General features: G+C 43.8%; 2 protein-coding genes across 8 annotated transcripts in view; one reads left to right on the forward strand and one right to left on the reverse strand.

Moving 5' to 3' along the window:
* The window catches only part of LOC310744435 (uncharacterized protein), a 399,988-nt gene that overhangs the window by 262,481 nt on the left and 110,452 nt on the right, over positions 1–27,055 (forward strand). The gene's annotated exons all lie outside the window — the stretch shown is intronic.
* Positions 6,282–27,055, reverse strand: part of MYO5B (myosin VB) — a 298,992-nt gene continuing 278,218 nt past the window's right edge. For all 7 annotated transcript variants that reach the window (XM_083575483.1, XM_083575480.1, XM_083575478.1 and 4 more), the window contains 9 exons: positions 24,971–25,064; positions 22,318–22,461; positions 21,026–21,177; positions 19,725–19,814; positions 18,077–18,227; positions 16,341–16,626; positions 15,189–15,363; positions 14,203–14,283; positions 6,282–12,864 (listed from right to left, as the gene is read on the reverse strand). In XM_083575483.1, coding sequence (XP_083431609.1) covers positions 12,712–12,864; positions 14,203–14,283; positions 15,189–15,363; positions 16,341–16,626; positions 18,077–18,227; positions 19,725–19,814; positions 21,026–21,177; positions 22,318–22,461; positions 24,971–25,064 — 1,326 coding nt within the window. In that variant the 3' untranslated portion in view covers positions 6,282–12,711. The remainder of the gene's footprint in view (positions 12,865–14,202; positions 14,284–15,188; positions 15,364–16,340; positions 16,627–18,076; positions 18,228–19,724; positions 19,815–21,025; positions 21,178–22,317; positions 22,462–24,970; positions 25,065–27,055) is intronic.

Below are 27,055 nucleotides of genomic sequence, written 5' to 3' on the forward strand. Positions count from 1 at the left end.
AAGCTCGATAACGCCAAGGTGCTCTCTCCGCATGGTCGTGACGATTACTACAAAAACGAGGAACCCTCGTGTGGAATCTGCGCCCGCGGATGTCAAACTAGGCGGGGAAAGGAGAGCAACGGGAGGAGCGGTTTGGGGCGCGGCAGTTTCGCGCCGGCCGTTTCCGGGGCAACGCGGCCTGCTTCAAGCTAAAGCGCCTGCCTCGGGAGTGTGGGTGGGTTTGTTATTATTATTTATTAAATTTGTATGCCGCCCACCACCCATATATTTAAGGGCGGTTCACAGCATAAAAAATACAAGATAATAACACATTGAATGAATTAATTTATTATTTCGGTCACAGACCAGTTCCAGCCCACATACAAAATCATGGAATTCATAAAACACGATTTTGCAATTAGGTATAACAGGGGCAATACAGATATAGCAACAGTTTAAAAATATATAAATTAAAACTTAGTCATTAACATATGACCTAAAATTATCATTTAAAACCTTAACCATTATGATAGCGCAGCTTGTTCCCTAAGTTTTATGGCAATTGCACAGAATTTGTACACCCTTAACGTGATCTCAGGATCCTTTCCCTCTACCAGGGATTTTAGGCACTGAAGTTCAGATTCATTTGGAGATTTTTGCATAGATAATAACACAAAATGCATAATTAAAACAAGAAAAGCAAAATAATAACTGCCCCCCCCCCCCCGCGAAAGTTGGTGGTGGATTCTGGCTCCTCACAGACCTGTGATTGCTTGCACTTTTTAACAAACCAAAGTTCCCAGGATTCTTTGGGGTGTGTGCTTTATTTATGGTGTGTACCCAGCATACCTCTCAAGGTTTTCCCCTCCCTGCATCTCTAGCTGCAAGGAGCCACTTTAAAGCCCCCAAAGGAGTGAGCAAACATGCAAATCCATCAGTTTTGAACCATGTACCTTTTATCACTTTATCTCTCCAAGTCTCCCAAACAACTATGTCATTGGGCAGCCAGGATAAATACTGATAGTAAATAAGCAAAGAAGCAAATAAGATGTCTGCAAACATAACGTGGAGGCAGGCAACATCAACCCCACCAGGAAACAGACAGGCTGTGCATCCATAGCATTCACCAGTCAAGGAATGGCTGTTGGGAGGAGTGCAGAGAGAAGAAATGGTGCATCTGTAACAACGAAACTGGCCGCCTTCATCTCCCCCAGCTTCATCTTCCCCACAGCAGTGCTTGTAACTTTCCAGCAGTTTGACTCCACTCCCAAAGGCTCACTTCCTCCATTATCTCAAAAGGCAGACGGATGCCAGCAACAACAAAGCACAAAACAAAAGCTTTTTCATCTTTATGATAGTTGGTAGGTCCTAATAATGTTATTACCTTACTAGGTAATAACCCCCTTGTAATATACCAGCACATCATCCTGCAATTTTTGCTTGAATATTCTCCTTTAGCTAATTCCTGTTGCTACTTAAATGTTTATAGATGGTTTTTGGAAAATTCATGGTGGGCATGCATAGTGAGCCTCCCAAATGGAGGTTGTTCGGTCTTGCAAAGCCACTCAGTGGAGAAAAAACGAGAGGGCTGTTATTAAACCCCTTGCTTGTAGACTCCTGGCATATCTGATAGGCCAGTGTGGGAAGTGGGATAGATGGATCTTGGATATGATCCATCAGAGATCTCATTGAATCCATTTGGCCTTTCCCGACTGGGTGGCGTTCAGTCACATACCAGCAAATTTGTGTTGTGCAATTATAGTTTATTGGGAGGGTCTTGCTCAACAAGCACTCTTTCCTCAAAAGATAGTAAACTTTTTGCTTTATCTGTAGAAGGTCTCAAGGTTCAGTCTCTGGCATATCCAGTTGAAAAGGGTCAGGTAGAAAGAAGGTGATGAGAAAGACCCTTGTGAGGGACTCAGAATCAGAGGAGATAATCCTAGGCTACATACAAACACCTGGTATAAGACATATTCCTAAGTTCCTAGGGGTAGATTGCTAAATTAAGTTTTTAAAAATGCAAAGAGGCAAAAAAAAAAAAAAAAGCCAACAATCGCAGACTGCAATCAATAGAGGCCCAAATGCTGTTTCAAATCTCATGGGTTGAACCTAATAGTGAAGTTTTGTAGCACTGGTTTCTTTTAATAGCCTGAGTTAATCCCCAGCCTCCTGTTTTGAAGGGGATGCAGCAGTATGGATGGCTGTTTACAGAATCAAGTGTCACCACTGCATTATGAGGCATTTATATTTTGTCAAAATAAATATGCACTGAAACAAGATAATATATATGACAAGCTGAAGCTGGGAGCTTTAGTGGAGGGTGAAAAGGCATACTGGACCACGTTTTTGCTATCATTTATTATGAAATCACTTTAAGATGCTTCATAGGAAGTGATTCATGAATGAAATAGCTACAAGGCTGTCAGTTTCATGCCTTTTCTGTCATGAAGAACCTGGAGCATCTCAGATTGTTGTTCTTGGGTTATTATGCATATCAGAAATAGATGTATGCAACCTTCCCAAAGCAGTAGCATATTATGTAAAATACTGAAAAAAACATTATCAGCCTTCAGTTGTCATAGTTCTTGGGAATCGTAGATTCAGTGATCCTGCTTGCAAGCCCTCTTCTTTGCCCTGCTGCAATGGGTTTTCAGGCTCTCTTTCCCCCTCTGCTTCTGCAGCCCTTAACTTATGCATCAACAATCCCAGGCTTTTCTCTGCTCACTGTCTTATCATTTTGTTTTAATTTGCTATTGCTGTTACTTCCTTTTCTCCTCTCTGTTTCAGTGTAGGGAGAAGATGCATCCATCCATCCATAGAATTTTTCTTAAAATATATGATTCTGCACTGGGAGTGGGGGCTCAGGAAGGGGCTAGATCAGGAGTGAGAATAATTTTTCTAATCTATCTTGTTCATAAGCTCTTGAAAAACTCTCACCGTTGCAGTTCCTGGTCTGTGATGAATAGCCCACTGCGCAATCTGAGTTCTGTGGAACTGAATGATGGAATTTGTGCTAACAAAGGCATCTGAGACCAAGAAATAACTGTTATGTCCCTAGTGCTGCAGTTGGATGCTGATGTACAAAAAGAAACTTAAGGAACAACGAAAGGTGTTCCTTAAGTGTTGCTAAGTAGATTTAAACACAGCCTGTCTATATTATGGATATGTCGTAGTTAAGAGTGTTGAACCTGGGGAAATCTGATTAGTGAGATCCGAGTTCAGATCTTTACCCAGGCATGAAACCTCCTGGCTGACTTTGAACCAGTTGTGTGCTCTCAGCCTAAACTACCTAACTGAGCAAGAGTTGTTTCTGAATGCCAGGAAATTGCAGGAGAGGAGAGGGCTCTTTTGCTCTGCCTGTGGGTTTCCCCATGGCATCTGTTTGGCCACTCTGAGAGCAGGGTGCTGGACTAGATGGGCCATTGGCCTGCTGCAACAGGCTCTTCTTAGGTCCCTCATAGGACTGTTCGGAGGAGAACCATATACAGTGGTACCTCGGGTTACATATGCTTCAGGTTACATACGCTTCAGGTTACAGACTCCGCTAACCCAGAAATAGTGCTTCAGGTTAAGAACTTTGCTTCAGGATGAGAACAGAAATCGGGCTCCGGCGTCGCGGCGGCAGCAGGAGGCCCCATTAGCTAAAGTGGTGCTTCAGGTTAAGAACAGTTTCAGGTTAAGAACGGACCTCCGGAACAAATTAAGTACTTAACCCGAGGTACCACTGTACCTGACTCATTGCAGGAGTGGCTAGATTTATCACATTTATATCTCAGTCAGTAGAGCGTAAGACTCAGTCTCAGGGCCATGGGTTGGAACCCCACTTTGGGCAAAAGATTCCTGCATTGCATGGGGTTGGACTAGATGACTCTCGTGGTCCCTTGCAATGCTACAATTCTGTGAAATTCACTCTTTCCCCATTCCAAAACTTTTAACCTTTTAAATCCCAGTGTGTAAGAATTGGTACCTTCCTGACTTTCAAATGCTAAGATCTTTATTGACATATGTTAATATCCCTAATATTGAACTCTTTTACCTCCACGCCTCATGAATGTATTCAGTGGGGCAGCTAAAATTGTGCCCCTGCCTATTTTGGAATAGGACTAGCATTGTAGCAAGGCACCCCCCATTTGCGCTGAACTGTTCCAGAAATTAAGCACACTCACTTATATATCAGTTACCTCTGAATACTTTTCACAGAATACAGGTTTTTCTCCAAAAGCAGCAGAAGCTTTTCATCCTCTTAGAATCATAGAGTTGGAAGAGACCACAAGGGCCATCGAGTCCAACCCCCTGCCAAGCAGGAAACACCATCAGAGCACTCCTGACATATGGTTGTCAAGCCTCTGCTTAAAGACCTCCAAAGAAGGAGACTCCACCACACTCCTTGGCAGCAAATTCCACTGTCGAACAGCTCTTACTGTCAGGAAGTTCTTCCTAATGTTTAGGTGGAATCTTCTTTCTTGGTGAGAAACATTTAAGTCTTATGTCATCTTGCAAGGAGGAGCTGCCACGTTGTAACTCTACCCTTCTAACTGCTCATAGTAATAGAACTCTTACATCATTTGTGAAAGGCTTTCTTTCTGAGTTTGTGGTCTCCCAAATTCGATAAAGTCCCTGTTTTATTATTTGGCTTCTGTTGCTTGATTTTTTTTAAAAAAATAATAATTAAAAAAAACCCATTAGCTATGCCAATGCAATTGCAACAGGGATTAAAGGCAAAATAAAACAACAAGAAAATTACATTGGGAGCAAGGGATCATGGTTACTAACAAATATATTTGTTTTCCATTGCAGATTTCTTCACGTGGCCCTTGGATCCTGCAGCACAAGCTGCCACGCAGAGAATGAAACAAATGCAAGTAATCCACAGTGTTTAATGACAGGCTGGTTTTTTAAATAAATGAAATGAAAGAATACCCAATAGTATAGTGTGCTATTGGTTTGGTTTTGCCTTGTTTTGGCTGTAGGTTGTTAGTGAGTTCCTCCCATTATGGCAATGGTCCAGAGTTTTTCAAACCACCTTAGCTTTTATCCTGCTTTCCTATGATGCACTACAGGGAGTCTGTATAGGGAGTCCCTATAAGCAATAGGGAAAACAGACCTTTTGTTGCATTTTCCTTAACTGTAGTTGAAACAGCATTAAAGGCTGAAATCCATAAAGCTTCTACCACTGAGGAGGCCCATCACATATGCCATAAAGTGTCATGGAATTCACACCTCATCTAGCATAGCTGAGAGCTTTTTACCTGCAACTCTGAACAGCCTCAACAGGGTACAGGTTGCTATCTTGTACCCCTGCAGAGATGGAATAGAGGTATTCACCCTGTCACCCCTTATTCCATTAAACTTTACTTTTTTATAAGCTTGACTTTATTGCTTTTGGTCTGTCAGAAGCAACCATGAACCAAATAGGAATGTGAATTGTTTTATTGGCACTTCTTTGCTATAATAATGTTTGCTCTTCAGAAGTGTTAATTCGGGAACCCCTAGAAGCCATAATTATTTAAAAAACCACAAGCCCTATAATCAGAGGTGTACCTTTTAAGCCTCCTGTTCACTTAGGTACAAGCCCCATCATGTTCAGTGTGGCCTACTCCCAAGTAAGGATTCCTTACTTAGCATTCCTGCCCTAGTCCTCACATTTCAAATTGGATTGTTTCTCAAAAGGCCAGAGTACGTTTTCTTTTCCTAGGATAGAATTGTTCAAGAAAAACAGTATGCAAATACATTGTGGTTTAACTTAACTAAAATATATTTCCCTATCAGCTTGTACTTCGCTATTCTGCCAAATGAAACCAGGGATGTTGATATGTGTATCTGTGCATGCAAGATGCAAATTTCTTGCATACAGCAGTGCAGAGATGAGAACCTTTTGTAAAATGCTTTTGGGGAAGAACTGACGTGGATAAAAGGAGGTACTGTACCTTTTCCCATCCTCTCACCATCCTTTCAAATTGGGGCCATCAGGATCTGGCTGGCTCTGGGCTCAAACTCACCCTTCAACTGATATATATGTGTTTACTCTCTCTCTCTCTCTCTCTCTCTATATATATAATCTGATTTGTTTAAAAAATAATAATGGTACACTGATACTTTACCAGACATGCAACCCACTGGCAAATACACAGGTGGATGTGTTTAGGGTCAGAGAGCCAGCCAGGTACGTTCTGGAAAATGTCTACTCATCCTCAATTCTGCCCATGAGAAGGATTATGCTTTTGAAACGGGAATTGTCGACCTCATGCAAATACGACGTTTTCAATGCAGTGCACTAGAAAATAAGTCCCAACAGCCTCCCACATATTCCAAAGTATTTATTTCACAATATTTTATGCACAGCTGAAGGACAGGACTATTTGTCGTTTTCCTACAAACAGAAAGTGTAGTTTACAGATCTGTTCAAAATGGAAAAATATTTCTTTTACCAGCAGTATCATTTCATCTACGTTTTTGGGACTTGCCTTCAAAAGTCATTCAAGTACCTTCAAAGCAGCCAGTCTATCAATCTGTGGTGACTCTGCATGCACACAGCAAATCCTGGATTGGCTACTGCTAGGCAAATCCTTATTTCCCTTTTGCACATCCATTTTTACTGTCAGGCCTTTGTGTTCTTTGAACAATTCTAGTATTTAAGGGGAATGTTATTGGCTGCTTGTATTTAAAATATTCAGCCTTAATTCAGAAAAGCAAACTGTTCCGTTACACTTTCAAATACATAAAAATCCAGTGGGTTGAGGAGACAGGCGTAAACGGGCTTGTACAATATATTTTGATTGGCACAGTTATAGCATTATTGTAGCTGGCTATCCATAATCCCAAGTCGTTCTGACCACTAAAATTTCAGTCCTACTACAGTTTAGCAGTCTGACAATAAGAAACAAGTCCATGTTGTTAATGTAGTGCTGGCATGAGGAGGAAATATGGCTTAGTGTTAATACACCTTTACAAATGCTTGCAGCAGCCTGGTCAGCCACTGCAAATTCTTGCATACTTTATTTCTATAACATCTTAAAAGGGACAATAGGAACGTAATGCTTCTGTTGTCTTAATCCTGTTTCAGGAGTTCAGGAGCAGGCTGTGTGACTGTGTGCTCCTCTCCTCAATGTGAATTTCCACTGACCTTAACTTTTGTTTCAGTGTCAGTCAAGGTTTCTACTTAAGCATTAGCAGCATGGTTTTAAATAGGCATGATCGTGTAGTCAAATAGCTGATTTCACTGGCAGTTGTTGATTTTCATAGGGTATAGGTCTGACCAGTCTCCCTTCAATAAATAAAGTTATGGTGCTGGGGTACCCTAATGCCCAGCTCTGACAATTAGTTTCAAGGGCACAGCCAGTACTATAGGGCAGCCAATTCGCTTTGGGGATTTAGATTCAATGCAAACTGTCCATGTTCATTGAACATATATATGATGAAGTTGTGCAGACACCCTGTTGTGAACCCTTGTTTATTGCATTATAGTACAGTAATTTGAAGCCTTGAGCAGAGGAGGCAAACCTGTAGGCTCTCCAGCTATTTTTGGACTACCACTCCCAGCGTCGCTGACCATTTGGCATGCTGGTTGGGGCTGACGGGAATTGGAGTGCCTCAGGTTAGTCACCCTTGTCCTAAAGAAGTGACAAAAATAAAGCCAGCACAGATCAAAACCAAGTCCGCACCCATCCAAACAGTGGAAATCAGCCCCAAGAAGTTCAGTGACTTTATAGGATTTCTGCCAAGTCTAGGAAATTGAAATGGTCCCTTATCTCTCTAGAAGTCTTCTGCTGAAGGAAGAGGATAGACAAAGAGAGATGTCTACCTTCTAGCTGGTAGTGGCTGCAGATTTCTTCCAGCCTCAGTTGATATGTTCCTGCTGCTGCATAGAAAATCTTTGTAACACCCTTTCTCAACCCGCGATCTCATTGCTGGAAGGAAGGGAGTAACAAAAGTGGGTTGTGTTGTATTTCTTTTTGCTAGTTATGGCACCATTCATGGAATAGTGATCAATGACTGCTTCATCAGCACATGATCATCAGCTAATTGCTACAGTAAGAATTTCACACATGAATTCGTCTCTGGGAGCAGTTCCAATAGTTATAAAAAGATCCATGCCCAAATTTAACTGACACATAATTATGAATTACTGACTCAGGAAGAAATTCCTTAAGTTGCTCACTGGTGACGTGTTCTTTCCATACTAGCTGGACTAAGTATAGAGAAGTTACATGCTGGGCTATTCGTTGCTAGAGGATCTTCAACATTGCTAATTTGACTGCTATCCCCATTCAATTGCCCTTTATTATGAGGAATGTAATATATGCTGCATTCTCTCCTCCCCCTTCTCAATTTGTGGGTCTGAATGCATTTTTTATTTATTTTTTTGCTGTTAATATGTGTGCTGATTAATTATGAATGTGTTTTCCTACAAAGCAGGGTTTTCCATGTTAGCAAAAGGGGGTGCGTGCAAGCAAGCAAGCATCAATGTCTGCACATCCACACTTTTGGACAGATTTCCCTTTAAAAAGCCATGTATGGGGTAAAGGCTTAGAAACTGCTTGGGGAAAGGCCATTAAACCCCGCTGTATATGCAGTTTGGATTCTGTGCAATTGCTAGACTGCATCTATTGTTTACAGTGAATACTGAACTTGCTTCATGGACTTTTGAACATGTCTGCTTCAAAATTTCCAGCGTCAACTGTCTACTTACAACTCCAAAGGCAATTTTTGGTGACATTTAAAGGTTTCCCCAGAATTATTAACACTCAGTCTTGAAAAAATAGTGATTGAGAATAATGGTGAAAAGGCACACAGTGGGAAAGTACTCTATCAGAAATATTTTAAAATGATGAAATAAATGACACCAACCACCTTTTTGAACTGTGCTAAAGAGTTTTAAATGACATTTAAATGGCTGATGAGGAAGAGAGAGAAGGCATGTTTGTGCAGGGCAATACCAGTGAATTGGCTTTTTAAAAAGTAAGTCCCAAGATATCTTAAAAACAGATAACATAAAAATTACATACATCAAATATATTTAACATGAGATCCTTCTGAAAATCTTTTGCAGTTAAATATTACAGTTATTTACTCAGTTCATATCTCTTTCTATACTAACAGTTAGATTTTTAAAATATACACAGATATAATACATAATATAAATAAATTCTCCTTGCAGTGCTGTAGTGAAATACCATTATCCTCAGGAAGAACATTAGCCACATTTTATAAATACGTTTTCTAGGATCACTGTGAAAGTGGGTTCTGCAGCTCCCTTTCAGTTAGCCTACCTGGTTAGAATTATGGTTAGCAATGCATGGTGATTCAGTTGCAGCTGGAACACTTTAAAAAATTGCACAACTGGATACACAGAAACAGGTGCAACTAGAGAAACTGTGTGAACACATACTTTCTGCTTAGTCTAGAGTGCAGGACAACACTAAATTCTGCATTGCACTGGAGAAATCAGGAGCAGTCACCCAGTTCACCTCCCCCCGACATTTAAGGGGGCAAATGCTCTCGTTCATCACAACTGGCAGAGTGCCCCAACCTCAGGCTGATTGTATGGGAAATGGAAGATTTGATCCTGGGAAGAGAACATAATGCAGAAAGAAAATTACCTGGCTGCTGCAGTACCGACTGTGGCTTGGATGCTGCTATTCTTGCTTTTATGTCATTTAATTGACCATTACTGTGCACTGGCTAAAGAAAAAAAGAAGTGCCTGGAATTTATTATTTTAAAAAGAAGCTTCAAAGGAAATCTCTTCAATCATGCTGGAAAGAGACAGTTGTGGTATAAAGAAAGTTGTTTGCCAAGGTCAAGGAGAAGAATGGCTTTGTTCAGTGAAGGCAACATACTTTACTGTGCTTCCTTATTCTATCAAGCTTCAAACCCACAAAGCTGGCATGCCTAAGCACAAGGGGTCAGTCATGGCAACTGCTGGGGGAAGGCTCTGTCCAACATTGGTTTGCCGCATGCAGGAAGTCACAAGAGAAAGAGGCAAAGTTTGCCATGAGAACTGGCACTTTCTATGCCCAAGTAGGGTGTGAATGAGGAACAATGCGGGGGGGGGGGTGTCAGGGGAGGATTCCCTTGACTGGAGCATTACTGGGTAATTTCACCACCATGAGACTGGCTGAAACCTAACTGGGCACCTTTGGCAGGGGCAAAAAACTACCAAACAGAAGCTCAAGGCACTGTAGAACTGAAGCAATATTCAGCTGAAGGAGTAATGTCTCAAGTGCATGCTGAAGCAATCGTTACTTGCCATAGTTACTGGTTTATGAATTAGGAATATGAAAAGCTATATTAAACCATGGTCCCCGGAATAGTTCCATTTTGTATTATAACCTCTGTTCAACTGCGATGTTAATACACTGCAGTGTTGCAGCAGCGGATTTGTAAGTGCACATTAGAAATGCGGAGTGAGAGAGACGATTTTTGTGTATCAGGTGACTGCAGGACTTTACTTGTTCCTCCCTCTCTCTGCATGTTGTTCTTCCAAGGACTCGATACTGCAAGGTGTTGAGCAACGTAGCCTGAATCAGCAGTACCTCAATATGCAGACTGCTGAACTTTTAAAAAGAGAGAGCAGTGACCCTTGGGACTCATCACCTGCTAGAAAGGGGCAAGTACTCCAGTTCTTTTCTGAATCAGATCAGAATGCTTAGGGACCAGTCCATTGGTAAAAACTGTATTCTATTATAAGGGAGATACTTCGCAAGCTGGGCATTCGATTTGCAGCAGTCAAAATCTCCCTCTTCGAATTGGCTAGCTGCCTAAGTTCAAGTTGCAGGAAGTTGCTCTGCATTTCTGATGCTATCTGATAGTAGGTTGAGTGTTGCCTTTGCAAAGCTTAATAGTTTTGAAAGCAACTGAATAGGTAGGAATTGCAGGTGCACTTTAATGTCGAAACAATAGAGAGTTGAGAAAGTTATTTACTTTAAACCCAAAGATTAAAAACCATATTGGTGAAACAGTTTCTATTTGTTACACTGGTCACGTTCACATCCTGGCTTGGTAAGTGAGGATATGCATGCAGCCACTTCCCTCCTCCCTTTGCACAGGCAGGGAATTACGTCAGGAAGCTGCAGTTAACCATGGCTTCCTATCATGTGCAAACCTAGAAAGTATGGTGAATGCCTTTCAAACAAGCCAGGATACCAAGCCATGGTTTAACATTGGCTTCCAGATCCTGGGTTGTTTGGAAACCATTAACCATAGTTTCCTGGTTTGCGTGTAATGGCAAGTCATGGTTAACAGCGGATTCCTGCTTCGTTGCCCGCTTACTTAAAAGCACTGTGTGTCAGTGCACCGAGCTCGGGCAGATCCAGTTTCTTAAGCCATGTTTCATTAGGCAATCGAGTCTCTGATGGGGAAGTGGTGCTGTTAACGCTATTGCATATTAGTGCCATGTTAGAAAATTAAAATAATTTCCCTAACCATTCTGGTTTGCTTCAAATTGCTGGTAACGATGGAAGGTCATCAGTGCTAATATCTCATTCTATTTCTCCCAAAAGGCCTCCCTGCCAACCAGCACTTTGCTACCCAATCAGATATGATATCACACAACTTGTTCTATGGTATGAAGAAACTGCCCTCCATAACTGGCTTGGAAACAAATCACAAAGCTGGTTGAAGGCAAACCTTCCATTCAGGTTGCCCAGCCAGTCCTATGGAAGCTCTGCCAGACTATATCTTGACTTCACATTGATTCCTAATATGGCCGGGGAATCTGTCCTGCAGATTGGCACTGCCACTAGTAACTGTAAGGACTACTCAACTATGATAACAAGGAACTGACCTTTTTGTGAAGTATTTTGGACCTTGTACCCCTATCTATCTTTTCTCACAATCACAGTAAAAGCAATGTGTTCTCATACATATTCACAGGATAAAAGAGGCATAAAGATTTTGGATTGGTCCGAGTAACCTGCAGCAGTCTGCAGTGGAGCTGTAATTATAGGGCCTCCTGCAGAGGTTTCTGGGTCCGTGACTTTCCTCTTTCTCAGTGTGGCACATGGACAAAATATTTATGGCCACTTAATATACTGAAGGCAGGCTGGAACTGCCCCACTGACCGCTTCTAGGTTATGGTCCGTACAAAGTTGCCTTTGATGGAGCTGGGACAACAACTGTAACCATCTTATTGTGTCCCAGATGCAAGGAAAAAGCATGGTTCCCTCCTCCAGTTAAATTTCCTTTCGGACTACATAATTAATTCTTGGTTTGGCCTACTGCAACTTTATTTCCCAAAACAATCATTTTAGAAATGAAGGGCAGCAGCAGAAATTCAGAAATTGAAGTTCAGTATGTGCAAGCGAGCCCCATAACCATGAACGACGTTACGATGCACGGTCACGAAGGCTTCTTTCTATTATTTCAAGATAGAATTTCTCAAACCACAACCTAAGAAAATGAAAATAGTTATTCCATTTACCAATGCTGGTGCCTTAATGGCAGCAGGGAAAGAATATTTTTAGCATGGTATCAAGTGGTACAAACCCCCCACTTGTTTCAAGTATTCTTAGCAGCAAAATCTGCCTCCCCCCCCCAAAAAAATCCCCTCCATACAAACCAAAAAGCATCCAACCAAAAATACAAGATTAGTTTCTTATGCTATACAATTCAGCACTGATTCACTAAAGTGTATTGGTTCATCAACCATCATTTGGTCCACATCTGAAGAGATCCTTAAATTCCACTTTTGCTTTTTTGCTTAGGAAATTTGGCTGGGAGTCAATATAGTATCTTCAAACTCTGTTGAGGAATTCCAGGCCGAGAGAAGCGGGGATGTGGATAGAGTCCATGGTTAGAGAAGAAGGGTTGAATGGAAACAGTACCGGGAACATGAACTTGAAGTCTAACAGTAGCTGTGGAGGTTCATTCCGCTCTTGCAAATTTGCCTACAAGAAATTGGGGGCAAGGGGATGGGGAAGAAAACACACACATCAGCAAACAGACAAAATGCAGCAGAGTTCAGGTTGGAACAGCTGTGTGGTTGAGACCAGCCTCATCCTCAGTTGGCTTTCTGCAGCTGGGAGAGGGGAATGAATACTAACACTTATCTGGTTGCCATGGTAGTCAACTGAGCAGTCAAATACTGTGAATTGATTGACTGATAAAAGCCAAAGAAAAGAACTGTTTGGTGAATCGTTTGTATTTACCAAAAACCTTCTGAGACCAAATCTTTTCATCAATTGGCTAACTGTAAAACTTTTGGTCTAAACGGCCAACCATATTGGATTTTGATCCATTATTCTATACAGTGGTACCTCGGGTTAAGTACTTAATTCGTTCTGGAGGTCCGTTCTTAACCTGAAACTGTTCTTAACCTGAAGCACCACTTTAGCTAATGGGGCCTCCTGCTGCTGCTGCTGCGCCGCCGGAGCCCAATTTCTGTTCTTATCCTGAAGCAAAGTTCTTAACCTGAAGCACTTTCTGGGTTAGCGGAGTGTGTAAGCTGAAGCGTATGTAACCTGAAGCGTATGCAACCCGAGGTACCACTGTACCAGGACTCTGGGTCATGGGAACCAAACATTTGTGCCAAGAAAAGCTATTATTCAGATATTCTTTCCCCTCAAAAGATTGGTCACAGAAGGGAGGGTATGTGTGGCTGTGGATGCTGAAAAGCTCCAACCCCTCCAGAAAGCCACCATTCCCAAATCTGCAGCCCTCCGTGACTTGAAGGGCATTTTTTTCCAAGGTAGGAAGCCAGGAGGAAATCTGGCAATGTTTCCAATATTGCTTCTACAGGTCAAAAATACACGGCATCCCTTGTCTGTGATAGAAGCATTTTGTCTGTGATAGAAGCATTTTGCAACAATCAATATAAATCTGCAGAACAGGAGCACAGCACATGGCTTTGCGTGCATGGAAGGTACCAGGTTCCTTACTTGTGTCTCCACCTCCAAGTGTGCAAGGAGTTAAGGCCTGGAAAGATCTTGAGCTAAGACTGTGGAGAGTCATTGCTATTTGAAATAAATAGAACTGGGCTACATCAATTGCCTGATTTGGTGTAAAGGAGCCTTGTGTGCCTCTGAGTGACGCTGCACAGAAAAGGTACTAGTAGGAGGGGGAGGGAAACTGAGCATCTTGTTTTTTTTTTAAAAAAGGCAATATATCCCTGTGATCTGTTCCTGAACCAAGGCTTTAAAAGCTCTGCCATTTAGAAAACACACTTGGTTGGTTTTTCTGTGAGGCAGAGATAGAACTTCTCAATGCCTGTCTGTTGGAGCACTCACCTGAATGTTTCTTATGAAGGCTACTGTCACACGCTCTTCAAATTCATTCACGGGAGTGTAGAGATTGAGTATTTTTACAATCTGTGGACAGGAAAATAAGACAGAGGCTTAGAGGAGGGGGCATACACAGAGTAGCTGAATTGATGCAGTGCGCCCTGCATCACCCTTTTTTGAAAATAACGTAGCCACTTCTCTCAAGGAAAGAGGGAGAAAACTTAGGAACTAAGGGTGTAACTACAAGTTGCAAGGATAACACAGGGCACCCAACCTAGGTGGGGAGGGGATGGTTAGATGCTTCCAGGTGGGAGTAGGTGCTTAACATCTACAACAGCTGCCCAGTGATTTTTCTCCTGTAAATGCTTTTCTTTGGCTGAGGGGGTAATAACCTCAGAGAGGACTTGGGGATATCCAGGGTCAAATTCTTGCTTGGCCTTCAAGCTCACCAGTAAGGTAAAGGTAAAGGGACCCCTGACCATGAGGTCCAGTCGTGACCGACTCTGGGGTTGCGGCGCTCGTCTCGCTTTACTGGCCGAGGGAGCCGGTGTACAGCTTCAGGGTCATGTGGCCAGCATGACTAAGCCGCTTCTGGTGAACCACAGCAGCGCACAGAAACGCCATTTACTTTCCCGCCAGAGTGGTACCTATTTATCTACTTGCACTTCGTGCTTTCGAACTGCTAGGTTGGCAGGAGCAGGGACCGAACAACGGGAGCTCACCCCGTCGCGGGGATTCGAACCGCTGACCTTCTGATCGGCAAGTCCTAGGCTCTGTGGTTTAACCCACAGCTCCACCCACGTCCCTAAGCTCCCTGAGCTATTTAACCTCTCTCAGCTTGACCTATCTCACAAGGATGCTGTGAGCTTAAAAACGGCGTGGGTGGGTTTTTTTGGGACAGCAAAACAATTTTGTGTTTGGCTTTGTCAAGTCTTTTGTTAAGACTCTGACCTCATAAACAGGTAAATCAATGGATCCCTTCACCTCCTTACCTGCTGTGTGGTGAGGGCTGTGCATAAGGAACATATTGCCTCTGCATCTTCCGAGGTCTTCTTCTTCAACTGCAGGAGCTGTGCTGCCTGGATCAGGGGCTCCATGGTCTTGGCAGCCCCGCTCTGTTGTAGATTCTTTCCTCGCAACCATTCCTCCAGCTGGCTGATGTTAAACCTGGACCGACCCAAGACGGCCATAATTTAAAAAATAAAATAGGAGGAGGAAGAGGAAATATTTCAAACATGGCAGGTTGCCTCTGAAAGTGGCTGAGAAGATTTGAGTTTCCCAAGGCAAAAGAGACCCTTGGGTATGTTCCTCTGTAGCGACTGACTCCCGAATATGATCTACACAGCATGAGAGATGAACTAAAGTTGAGGCAACTGGTACGATTGCGCTACTGCACCAGGGATGGCACACACAATGCTCCCACATTTTCTTGGTGAGGCAGTGCGTACTACTGCCCTTCTTCCTCCTGAAAAACTGGTATCTACGGGACCGCCTCTCCTGGTATGCCCCGCAGAGGACCTTAAGATCCATGAATAACCATAGTTTAGAGGTCCCGGCCCCTAAGGAAGTCAGACTATCCTCCACCAGAGTCAGTGATGGCTCCGACTTGGTGGAATGCTCTGTCCCATGAGACTAGAGCCCTTCAGGATTTAACCTCCTTCCATTGGGCCTGTAAGACAGAGCTATTCCACCTGGCCTTTAATTTGAATTCAGCCTGATTTTTTATTTCCCTTCTCTTCCCTCCCCCTCCTCTTTTATGAAGATCACCCGCTCTGAGACTCCACAGCTAATTCTCCCCGGCCTCCTCACTGGCCCAAGTAGGACCAATTCAGCCAGCTAGCCCTGGGGATTATCTATGCTTATTTCCCCTAAACTGATTTTTGAATTTTAGTGTTATTCATGTTTTTATACTGTATTTTATGCTGCTTTTATAATCAAGTGTTTTAAATTGGTTGCTAGCCGCCCTGAGCCCAGTTTTTGAACAGGGAAGGGTGGGGTATAAATAAAAAATTATTATTATTATTATTATTATTATTATTATTATTATTATTATTACTGGGAGAAGCAAAATGGTGGCATTGGGAGACGTGCAGCCTTTGGGATGGGTGGCTAAGCATGATCATGTGCTTTGGCCTGAAGCCCACCTGAGTTGCATGCCTGTGCTCCACGAGCAGACATCCTTCCTCAGCAGCAGATTGTTTAGGGCCACCGCATTGATCATGTAGAAGAGCTGCTTCACAGCCTGCTGGATGATCTCGGGGTCGAGGCCCTGGTCGTACATGACGCTGTGGAACGTGTTCAGCTGGCGGATGATGGCCTCCAAGGTGTAGAAGTTGTCGCTGTCCCCCATGCTGGAGGTCCGCTTGCGGTAGCCCATTGGCTTCACGCCCGACAGACCCTGGATGCTCTCGTTTTCTAACACCGCCGTCACTGGGAAGGAAAGAAATTACCGTATTTGTCACCCCATAAGACGCACCAGACCATAAGACGCACCTAGTTTTTGGAGGAGGAAAAAAAAGAAAAAAAGTATTCTGGATCCCAGAAGCCAGAACAGCAAGAGGGATCGCTGCGCAGTGAAAGCAGCAATCCCTCTTGCTGTTCTGGCTTCTGGGATAGCTGCGCAGCCTGCATTCACTCCATAAGACGCACACACATTTCCCCTTTTTAGGAGGGAAAAAGTGAGTCTTATAGAGCAAAAAATATGGTATTTGCAAAAAGCAAACTAGGTGTCTTGAGAAACCTGAAATGCTTGTGTTTCAGGGCCGAGTTTTCCTAAATACCTCCACCCACCTATCCAGCTGCACAGGTCTGCCTGCCTCTAAATCACCGCAAACCGCATCTTTAAATTGCAGGCAATTTGCATTTCAGTCCCATGAGTGGATAGTAATGGGCTGTGGTAGTTCTAGTGGCAAATGAACACAGCGCTCTGGTAGCCCAGAGGGAGCAATGAGCAAGAAGGAACTTTCACCCAGCACCAAGGAAGACTTCCTTTGTCAGATTAATCTTCTCGCTCTTGGCATAGGGGTGGATAATTTTATGCAGCGTTCCTCCTGCGTCGGTGTTGGGGAGGATTAATTACTTAATGGTTATAAAGCACGGGAAAATGGTGTGGGCAACAGGATGGGTTGGAACTCAATTAACATACTGTAAAAATTACGAACACCTCTGCACAGAGGTATCATAAATACACACTGCAGCCCCAGCATGCAGTTTGAGTAATTTCCGTATTTTAAGCCCTTGCGTAACACAGGCGGAAAAGGGAGGCAAGGAAAGGTAAAATTAACGTTCCTAGATGAATCTGAAAACATGTGGAACTGAGTACTGAGCAAAGGCCTCAGGACTGTACAAATGTCAGCATTTGCTCCCCCCCCCCAACAAGTTTCTAGTCTTCATGGCTGTGAAAATGCATAGGCCTGGTGAAATTTCAGGAATCATAGCAAGGATTCATGTGCAATTAGCGTTTAAATTCCCGTGAAGGGATTGTGGTGGGAAAACTCATTGGCACAGATAATCCCCATTGGATGCCTGCCAGGTTCTGGTTTCAGATCAGTGCTTAAAAAAACACAAGGATTTTCAGTTCCAACACGAAGTTCTCTTGCATACATTCCTCCCTAGCAACAACTCCAAAAATAGTTTCCATGTATGAAAACATGATGCCCAAACTGGCTGATAATGTGTACAAACCACAAACAACTCCTTCACTGCAAACCCTATTGGTGTTTGGGGTGCTGTGCCCACTGGGTAACTTGGTAGATAGTATTGGTCACCCCAAATATTATGGATATGGGTCTGCTTCTGTTGGATTCCATCTCCCAGTTTAATTCAGGGTGCGCTGAAATGCACCACTGGGCTGAGTTAAATGTGAGCACTGGTGTTTCACCTATCATGGGCTGCAAGACGCCTTCTGCAATTTTAATGAGCTGCTGGTAGATCTGAATTGAAAGATCACTTAGGATCTGGCGGTACTCCGTGAGGTCGAAGTTCTTCAGGCAATGTTCATTCTGCTTCACAGTATTCTGGGTCATAAAACCCTAAAAAAAAGGGAGACATTTAGCCACGATTGGTTTGCTGACATGTAAACCAAAGCAGACTCTTCCAAACACGACCCTGAGAAAGGCTTGGGCTTTTTGGCCAGATCTCAGGGTCACTGTTGCCCACTGCCCATTTGCAGGTTTGTGACAGGCAAATCGAGTTCCCCATGATGTCTAAGCAGACACTGTTTAGATGGGAGTGTTCTGCCCTCCTGCTTGATCTATGGAGCCCTTGATCTATGGCAGGAGAAGGTCTCTCTCATTGGAGAAGTTCAAGTGACTACCAGGTCTTGAGCATTTCACTAGCTGCTTGGTGCAGGTATGAATTTGATACCTGCAATGGGCAGCATGTTCTGGGATGAAGGTAAAGGTAAAGGACACCTGGACAGGTAAGTCCAGTCAAAGGCGACTATGGGGTTGTGGCGCTCATCTCGCTTTCAGGCTGAAGTAGCCGGCATTTGTCTACGGAACAGCTTTCCGGGTCATGCGGCCAGCATGACTAAACCACTTCTGGCGCAATGGAACACCGTGATGGAAGCCAGAGCACACATAAACGCCATTTACCTTCAAAGTGCAGCGGTATCTATTTATCTACTTGCACTGGTGTGCTTTCGAACTGCTAGGTTGGCAGGAACTGGGACAGAGCAACGGCAGCTCACCCCATCGCACAGATTTGAACCACCAACCTTCCGTTCGGCAAGCCCAAGAGGCTTGGTGGTTTAGACCACAGCGCCACCTGCTCCTGTACATTGTGTTCTGGGATGAGGAGGGATACCAGGATCCTCCTGCTGGGTAGGATGCATGATGCACAGCACACATACTGGCATATTTTCTTGTTGATATACTTAAATAAAAATAGGCAAATAGGGAAAAGGCATTTTGGATAAGTCCACCCACCCATCCTGCTTCTGGAAACGATCTAAGGGCATTTTTGTTGTTGTTATCTAGATCTACTGAAGTTAAACTCAAGGGAATAAGCAGCTGTAGCTTCCAGGGCAGATCCATAAGAGGATGAAAAATTTTATGCTAATAGGGGACTCATTCACTGAGTGTGGAGCCTTGTGTAGCAAAATGGCGCTGTCCACAAATAGAGGTATCTACAGACCTGGAGGAAACCCAAATTTGCACAATCTTTAGATAAACCTCTAAAGGAGAGGAAACTCCAAAAACAAAACAAAAACCCACCACACATCGTCAACAAAGACTGAGCATGCTCAGTGAGAACAGAATATGTCCACAGGTGGGGCAAGAGAACAGAAAATCAGGGTGGTGGGTGAGAAAAGATGTAATATCCTGTACTCAACACTGCACATTTTTCTTGCAAATCCCCTTTGTTCTGATAAAAGATACTGCAAAGATAATTCAGCATTAGCCTTTAATGGCAAGTTCCCATTGAAGTGAATGGGAACAGCAGTGCTTATTTCAGTAGAGAAGTTACAGATGACAGACTGTGTGCACAGCCATCATGGTGACATTTCCCACAACCGCTTATCTCACCGTATCCCCACTGTATTGCTTCAGGCAATGTAGAAGGCGGCAGGTGTTAGCCAGCCAAAACGACGTCATCTCAAAGTCATCGTGATGTTTCTGCGAAGAACCCAAGACAAATATGATGAAAACCCTCTTTGAAGCCTCTGCTTGTATGGGTTAGTTTTGCTTAAAGCCCCCCGATTAATTCCTGAAGTCACAATATCCTTCTAATCACATGTCCATTATAGGCAGGTGATCTAGATATCTGTAGCAGGAATGCTTAATTCTGCTATTTCCAAATATGCTTGCATTGAACCATTAGGGAGGTAGTGTTGCTGTAGCAGGAGGAGAAGCAGTAAGAATGGAGGGGCAGACAAATAGCCATCCCTTGAGCCCATGAGACTTCTTCATTACCTTCTTGAAAGAAATCTGGTTCGATCAGTTACATCTTGCTTGCAACAAAGCCTGGCACTTTCCCTTCATGACTATCTCTCATGCAGACTTTTGGTTGCCCAGTCTGCAGCATAAATTCTCTGGTACCAGGACTGGCTCCAAGCTTAAGGTGGGTGCTGGGGAAAGTGCCCTTTGGCGGACGCTATCCAACTTATCTGGCAGTGGTTCCTAGCTACGAGCCACCTAGCTGTACTTTCCCCAGGGAGACTGATGATAGCATCACAGCAGAGCAGGAAATTAACATGGCTGCTCACAGACTCAGCTGCCTGGCATGAGTGGGACAAGGCAGATGTCAGTGCTGGTAGGTCCTGCCAGGATGCTGGGGCCTTGGCAAATCATAGATACTGACACCAGGCCTGGTAGGAAGGGTAAGGTCTAGAAATTGTGAGCTCTCAAGCAAAGGCCATGAGAAAAAGAATGAATGTGAAGTTCTTGACACATCTACTGATGCTCTTGCAAATGCCTGAGAGCAGGCTTCTTCAACTTCGGCCCTCCAGATGTTTTTGGCCTACAACTCCCATGATCCCTAGCTAGCAGGACCAGTGGTCAGGGATGATGGGAATTGTAGTCTCAAAACATCTGGAGGGCCAGGTTGAGGAAGCCTGCCTAAGAGGCTCTCTGGGTAAACCTTATGGCTTTAAAGGCTCCAGTGTTTATGGAGAAAGTTTCTTGAGTTCTGGATGGAGGGGCAGGCATATTCTTTCCCTAGAAACTTCTACTGCCAACCATCCAGTTGTATGTTTAACCTTGTCACACTTCTTGCTAATTATATCAGAACAAAGCCAAACAAACAAACAAACAAAAAAACCCCCAGGCAATTTGTTCCCATTAGAAAAACCCTGAAGTTAGGTGTTAGGGTTTTGCTTTGTTTTTACCTTTAATACTTTTTTAATGCCATTGATGGTAGAGGTAAGCAAGGAGTGCACTTTATGGTCATCGTTACTATAATCTGCATGCCTGATACACATGTAAAGGATGTAGGCAGGAAGACAGGGCACCGTGGCAGAGACCATCTGGGGCTTCAGATCTGTGAGCAGGAGAGAAAACCTTTCAGACAACCTGACTTCTTAACAGCATAGTTATATATTATGCACACCATCTGAATGATGACCAAATCACAGAATTACTTAATTATCAGATTACTCCCCTATAATATAAAATTTATACAAAAAACCCTCCCTCTCTCTTTTTAAAAAACCCCAGTTATGCATGCATTAGCTAAATGAAGTATATCACATCGTGAAGAAATGGGCCCACATTAATACAGTTAAGTGGGCATTGCAGAAAAAAACCAACTCAGTGTGTAAGAGGGATTTAAATCTGACGATTTAAATACTTTACATCTGATGATTTAAATACTTTACAAGCTATTTTAAATCCTTTTAAAAACCAGAATGATATCTGATTTCTACATGGGGTTTCCAGTAGATCCTGATCATTTTTGCACCTGCTTAGGTTTGGCAATTCTGCAGCATCAGACACTCAGTCCTGCTTCCCAGGGAACGCCGTATAATTTTCTTGCTGTCAAATTTTTGTGCTTCTGCTGTGAAACCCTTGCACGTTGCAGAGTATTCTGGGAAGTGTTAAGTGTTCTCAGGTGCACACTATAGAATAGCCAAGTCTTCGGGATCAGGTTAAAGATTCATCTAGTCCATCATCCTGGCCAGCTCGGAAGGCAGTCCTCCTTTCCTGCAATGCTGAGATATTCCATCCAGGCTCTACAGCTAACAGCCATGGACAGACCTATCTGTAGTGGATTGATCACACCCTTTTTGATGGCCCTTGGATAGTGAATTCCACAAATTAATTGTGCGCTGTGTGAAGAAGTACTTTACATGGTCGGACTTCCTGGGACCAGCACACAAAACAGGAAGTACACCTTAGTGCTTGAATTACCGGGTGGAAAAGAGTCTCTCCCCCCCCCTTTTTCCTTCAGCAACAGCCTACTTCAATAAACTTGGTCCCATGGCTTGGCTGGAAATGGGGTTCACCCCTACCCTACCTGTTTCTGTTGTTTCAGAGCAAATGTCCTTTCCCTGCAGCTGCCCATTACAGGGCAACTTCAGTAGATGTTGGCAGCCATCTTTCAGGAAGTGTGCCTGCTGTTACTCGCCTTCCTACTGGGGAATCTCTGAGGTTTAATAACAAGCAAAGCCAAGAGCATTACCTGTAATGAGATTTTTCACAAGTAGCGGCTCATCTTCTTTGCAATACTCCAGCATTCCCTGGAAATCTTTCTCCTTCCTTTGGACAGTGACCTGTCTGTTGAGTTCATGCCGCCGCTTTTCAGTCTGTTCGACAACTTGATCAGCTGCGAAGAGAAAACAGATGGGCCGGCGCTGAATCAAAGTAAATTGCCAAATGATCAATGCTGCGCAGATACCTTACAGGCAGGCTTAAAGCAGCAGCCTTGAAAAGCAGCTAGCGTCGTCTGGTTTGGTTTGGTCCATTTCAAGCCAGCGGTCTCAGAGAGAGGCTACTGCAGGGAGATTTCTTACCTGTGGTTAGGAGATCAGGAGTGGGTCACAGAATTGCACACTTCCTTCTCACCTCCTTTGGCATGAGTTCCACTGCCCACTTTAACTCGGGCTCAGTGTTGGAAAAGCACCAAAGCTAACTGAACTGATGTCTGTGCTCAAATTCTCACAGAAAGCCAACAAAGTGAGGCTGTGTCTGTGTCATCTCTAGACTATGGGTGGGGCACATGGCTCCAATGATTTAATGCTCCTCCATATGAAAGCCTTACTTGCACACAGAATAGGGCTAGCGCATGCCTCGTCTCCCTTGTTTTCTTTGCCCAGGTAAGTAATATGCAGAAGCATTCAATGAGATGAGCCTTCTCCTAAGGTCTGGTATAGCTCCGGCCCAGGCTTCCTTCCCCCCATCTACTGTGTGTGAGAAAGAATCACAAGCTCTACAGGTGCCAACAGTTGCATGCCCTGTCGTTGTTATATCCTCTCTTTTCTTGTCCATTCCTTCCCTACATGAACAAAAGAAACCTCTCCAGGGACTTTCATAATCACACTTATGCAGGAGTAAGCAGCTCTGAACCAAGTGGGAATTACCTCTAAGTATACCCACCTGCTAATAAAAATGGATCTTGTGATCACTCATAATCATAAAAAGTTGCATCACCATCAAGTCCATTAATGGACCGAGAAGCTCACTGCTAATTTGCAGTTAACTGCCATTGGCTACAGATCCCAGACACTTATTTGGATGCTATCATGTATTTATTTTTTAAAATTTGATTTACTGTTACAAATATATCCCATCTTTTATCCAAGGAGCTCAAGGCAGTGTGCATGGTTCCCCCCCTCGCCATTTTATCCTCACAGCAACCCTGTGAGGTGGGTTAGGCTGAGAGACTATGATTTGCCCAAGGTCACCTAGCGAGTTTCACATCTGAGCAGGGATTTGAGGCCTGGTGTCCCACGTCCCTTCCCAACACTCTTTTATCACAGCGCCACACTGGTTCTCAGTGTAGTAAGATACGGCAAGCTGCCCTCTGTATTGCTTTGTTGTTTTTTTGTTCCTGTTTTTATCATGTGCTTTGTGTTGCTGTACTGTGTTTTGATGTTGTGAACTGCGCTGAGATCTATGGATGAAGGGCAGCATACAAATTTAATAGATAGATAGATAGATAGATAGATAGATAGATAACCGTTCTGTGAAATGTGTGAGAGAAGATCTGGCCACAACAACTGAATCGTATGTGCAGGCCACCTCCCACTCTCAAACCTGGTCCAAGGTGCTCATCATTAAGTCCTGACTTCCTGGATTGGTCCCTAGTGGACAATTCAGCTGTAGCCATTAGACAAAACTGCTGTGTTCACCGGAAAAAGAGAAGCTCTGCTCTTTAACAGTACAGGGAGATGGTGACTGTACTGATGCCTTTTGTGTGTTATTACTCTTTAAAGTGGCTTACCATAGAGGATAACCACTGTGGCACCCTGGTGAGGGGCGGAGCCATGATGTTTATTAGGAAAATGGATATTAAGGCACAATTCAAATAATGCGGCAAGTGCCACTTTGATGCATGTAAATTACAGTGACAAGAACCATCTGCTCCAGCTGCCACGATGCAGAATCCCCTATTCATTAGGCTTAATTTCATTTAATGACCAGCTTTCCAAAACCAGTCCTTCGGATCAAAGCCTGGCGTAGCTAATCGATCTGTCAAGCCACCAAGATAAAAAGAATTACAGGGCTGCACAGATGTCTTCTTTCCATGCTCCTTTCTTGCTGAGGCATTTCAACTGCTGCTGTAAATATACAGGGTTCCCTTAATAGGTGCAATTTATCCAGGAGGCACCAGGAGGTGGAGTGCTTCCTCGGTACTAAAAATACCAAAAGCCAAAGGAAGGCAGGACCGAAAAGGGCCACAGGGAGGCACCATGAGAACTGTTTTTTAAAGCAGTCCAGCTCCTGTCCCTTTTTATAGGCAAGAATTGAGCACCCCAGTCTATCAAGACTGCAGATGTTACAGTGGGGATGAGATGACTGATGGCACCTATATACCCTTGTATTCTGACAACATCTACCCTGAACTACCTACCAAATGAATAGCAACAACTTTGGCTCTTAAGGTTCTTGACCGTTCCTTCCCCCTATGCATAACTCCTTGGTCTTCCAATGAATATCCTGATTTACACTTTAAAATCATATCAGCTGCTGCAGCCTCAGAGTTTCTGGCTTTCTGTTGGTTTAAAGATGCACAAGCTGTTCAGTTGCACCAAACTCTCTGTTATGGGGAACGGAACACAACGGAGTTCTGTTGACTTCTCATCTACAGCAGGAACATCTCAAACCAGACCTACCTTCATAATCTTGGACTTTCTTCATGTAAATCTTGAGCTGCTTTTTCAGCTTGCTTTCATTCTTCTTTAGTTTTTCCAGCAGCTCTTTGAGATCCTGAAAGACAGGAATGACATCTGCAATCAAGTTAAACTGCTTCACTTGGCTAACAGAGCACAAGTCTGCGTGCGCTGCTGCCAAACGCTCTGCTTCAGCCGTGCAAACACAAAACCAGCAAATGGTTCGTGACACTCCCTTTACTGATTTGCATTAAAACAGTCCCCAGCAAGGGCGTTCCCACTTTGAACAGGTAATCGGAAAACATGCTAAAATGTAATAAAAGGGCCTGTCATAGCTAGAAACACGCCCCCACCCCCAGTGTTGCATTTACCTCCAAGGGTTTGGCGTTTCTCTCTAGCTACAGGGCGTTCCGGTTGTATGCCCTTTCCCAGGGCTTACAGCTTAAATTTATGGGAGGCATGAAAATGACTGGAAATTAGAAGCACTAACAATTCCACTAGCAAGTATGCAGGAAATCCCAGTTGTAGTTTGGCACACCCAGTCCATAATGCTGTTCTGTGTCCTTTTCACATTCAGATTGGCCTCATTCACAGGGGTGGGGAACCTCTGACCAAATTTGTGGACCTAATTTGGCCTGATTCAGGTCCACACATCAGGTGCAGAGCAAGTAGAAACGTACAGCAGATAGGAACCTTGCAGAAAGCAGCATTGAAGGCTTGGTCACCAATCAGGAGATAGTTCCCATTGTGCTTTTTCCCATGGGTAATTCATGGTTTGTGGTTTCCTGCTTCTCAGTTTCCCTGTTCACATGGCAGGAAATTACATGATAGGAAGGGGTGGAGCTAAAAAGCTCACTGGTTCAAGGATTTCCATATGGGGCACTCCCTCAGTTAAAGTTTATACCACAGTCAAACTAAGCTGTGGTTTAACTGAACATACAGCCTGCTGGTAAAAGGTAAAGGGACCCCTGACATTTAGGTCCAGTCGCGGACGACTCTGGTGTTGCAGCGCTCATCTTGCTTTATTGGCCGAGGGAGCCAGCATACAGCTTCCGGGTCATGTGGCCAGCATGACTAAGCCGCTTCTGGCAAACCAGAGCAGCGCACAGAAACGCCGTTTACCTTCCTGCCAGAGCAGTACCTATTTATCTACTTGCACTTTGACGTGCTTTTGAGCTGCTAGGTTGGTAGGAGCAGGGACCGAGCAACGGGAGCTCACCCCATCGCAGGGATTTGAACCGCCGACCCTCTGATGGGACGTGGGTGGCACTGTGGTCTAACCCATGGAGCCTAGGGCTTGCAGCCTGCTGGTGTATGCTGCTAAAAAACCACTGGTGGTTTGCTCTTCCCCGCTGCTTCTAGGAAGCAATCCATGAGCTGTTGCAGGATTGTCACACCTGAACCTGGGTTTGTAGTTTGTTTTGTCCAGAGAAAGCATGAGCAGTAAGCCCAAAACAAACCTTGCTGACCACTCACAGGTTTGGTTTAGAAATAATGAGCCTGGGTTTGGACATAATGCCAAGCCAGACGATGGTTTAGCTTCCAGAAATAGGACCAGGGGAAAAGTAAAACACCTCCAGTTTCAGCAATGTGCATCAGTGCACACTGCACATTCACCTTGAAGCCACAGCTCAACTATGGTCTAAAAGCAGTGTGTGAACAAGGTCACAGTCTTCATGGGGTAAATTGCTGATGCATGCCCATGAATAAAAACTGCTAGGGAGAGCCAGTGTGGTATTTTGGGCAGTTGGACCAGAGGAAACAGGCTTCAAATCCCTGCTCAGACACCAAGTTCACTGGATGGTCTTAGAGACGAATCACAGGCTCTCAGCCCCAACTACCTCACGGGGCTTATAGTGAGGATTAAATGGGAGAAGCCCGATTTCTAAGCTGAACTGAGTATCTAGAATGAAGGACGAGGCACAGAGATACAACAAATAAAATCAGCAGAAAGGTCTAAGGAATTTGTTGCCTCCTTCAGCCAGAAAGAGGTTGTCTGGCTTTTTTTTTTAAAAGAGACCCTAAACACTCCAGCAGCTTTTTAAAGCTGTACATTGATTTCTCTTTCAGGGTCCATTTCAGTCTGCA

The sequence above is a fragment of the Podarcis filfolensis genome (genome assembly GCF_964270895.1).
Source record: "Podarcis filfolensis genome assembly, chromosome: 11".
Lineage (NCBI taxonomy): Eukaryota > Metazoa > Chordata > Lepidosauria > Squamata > Lacertidae > Podarcis > Podarcis filfolensis.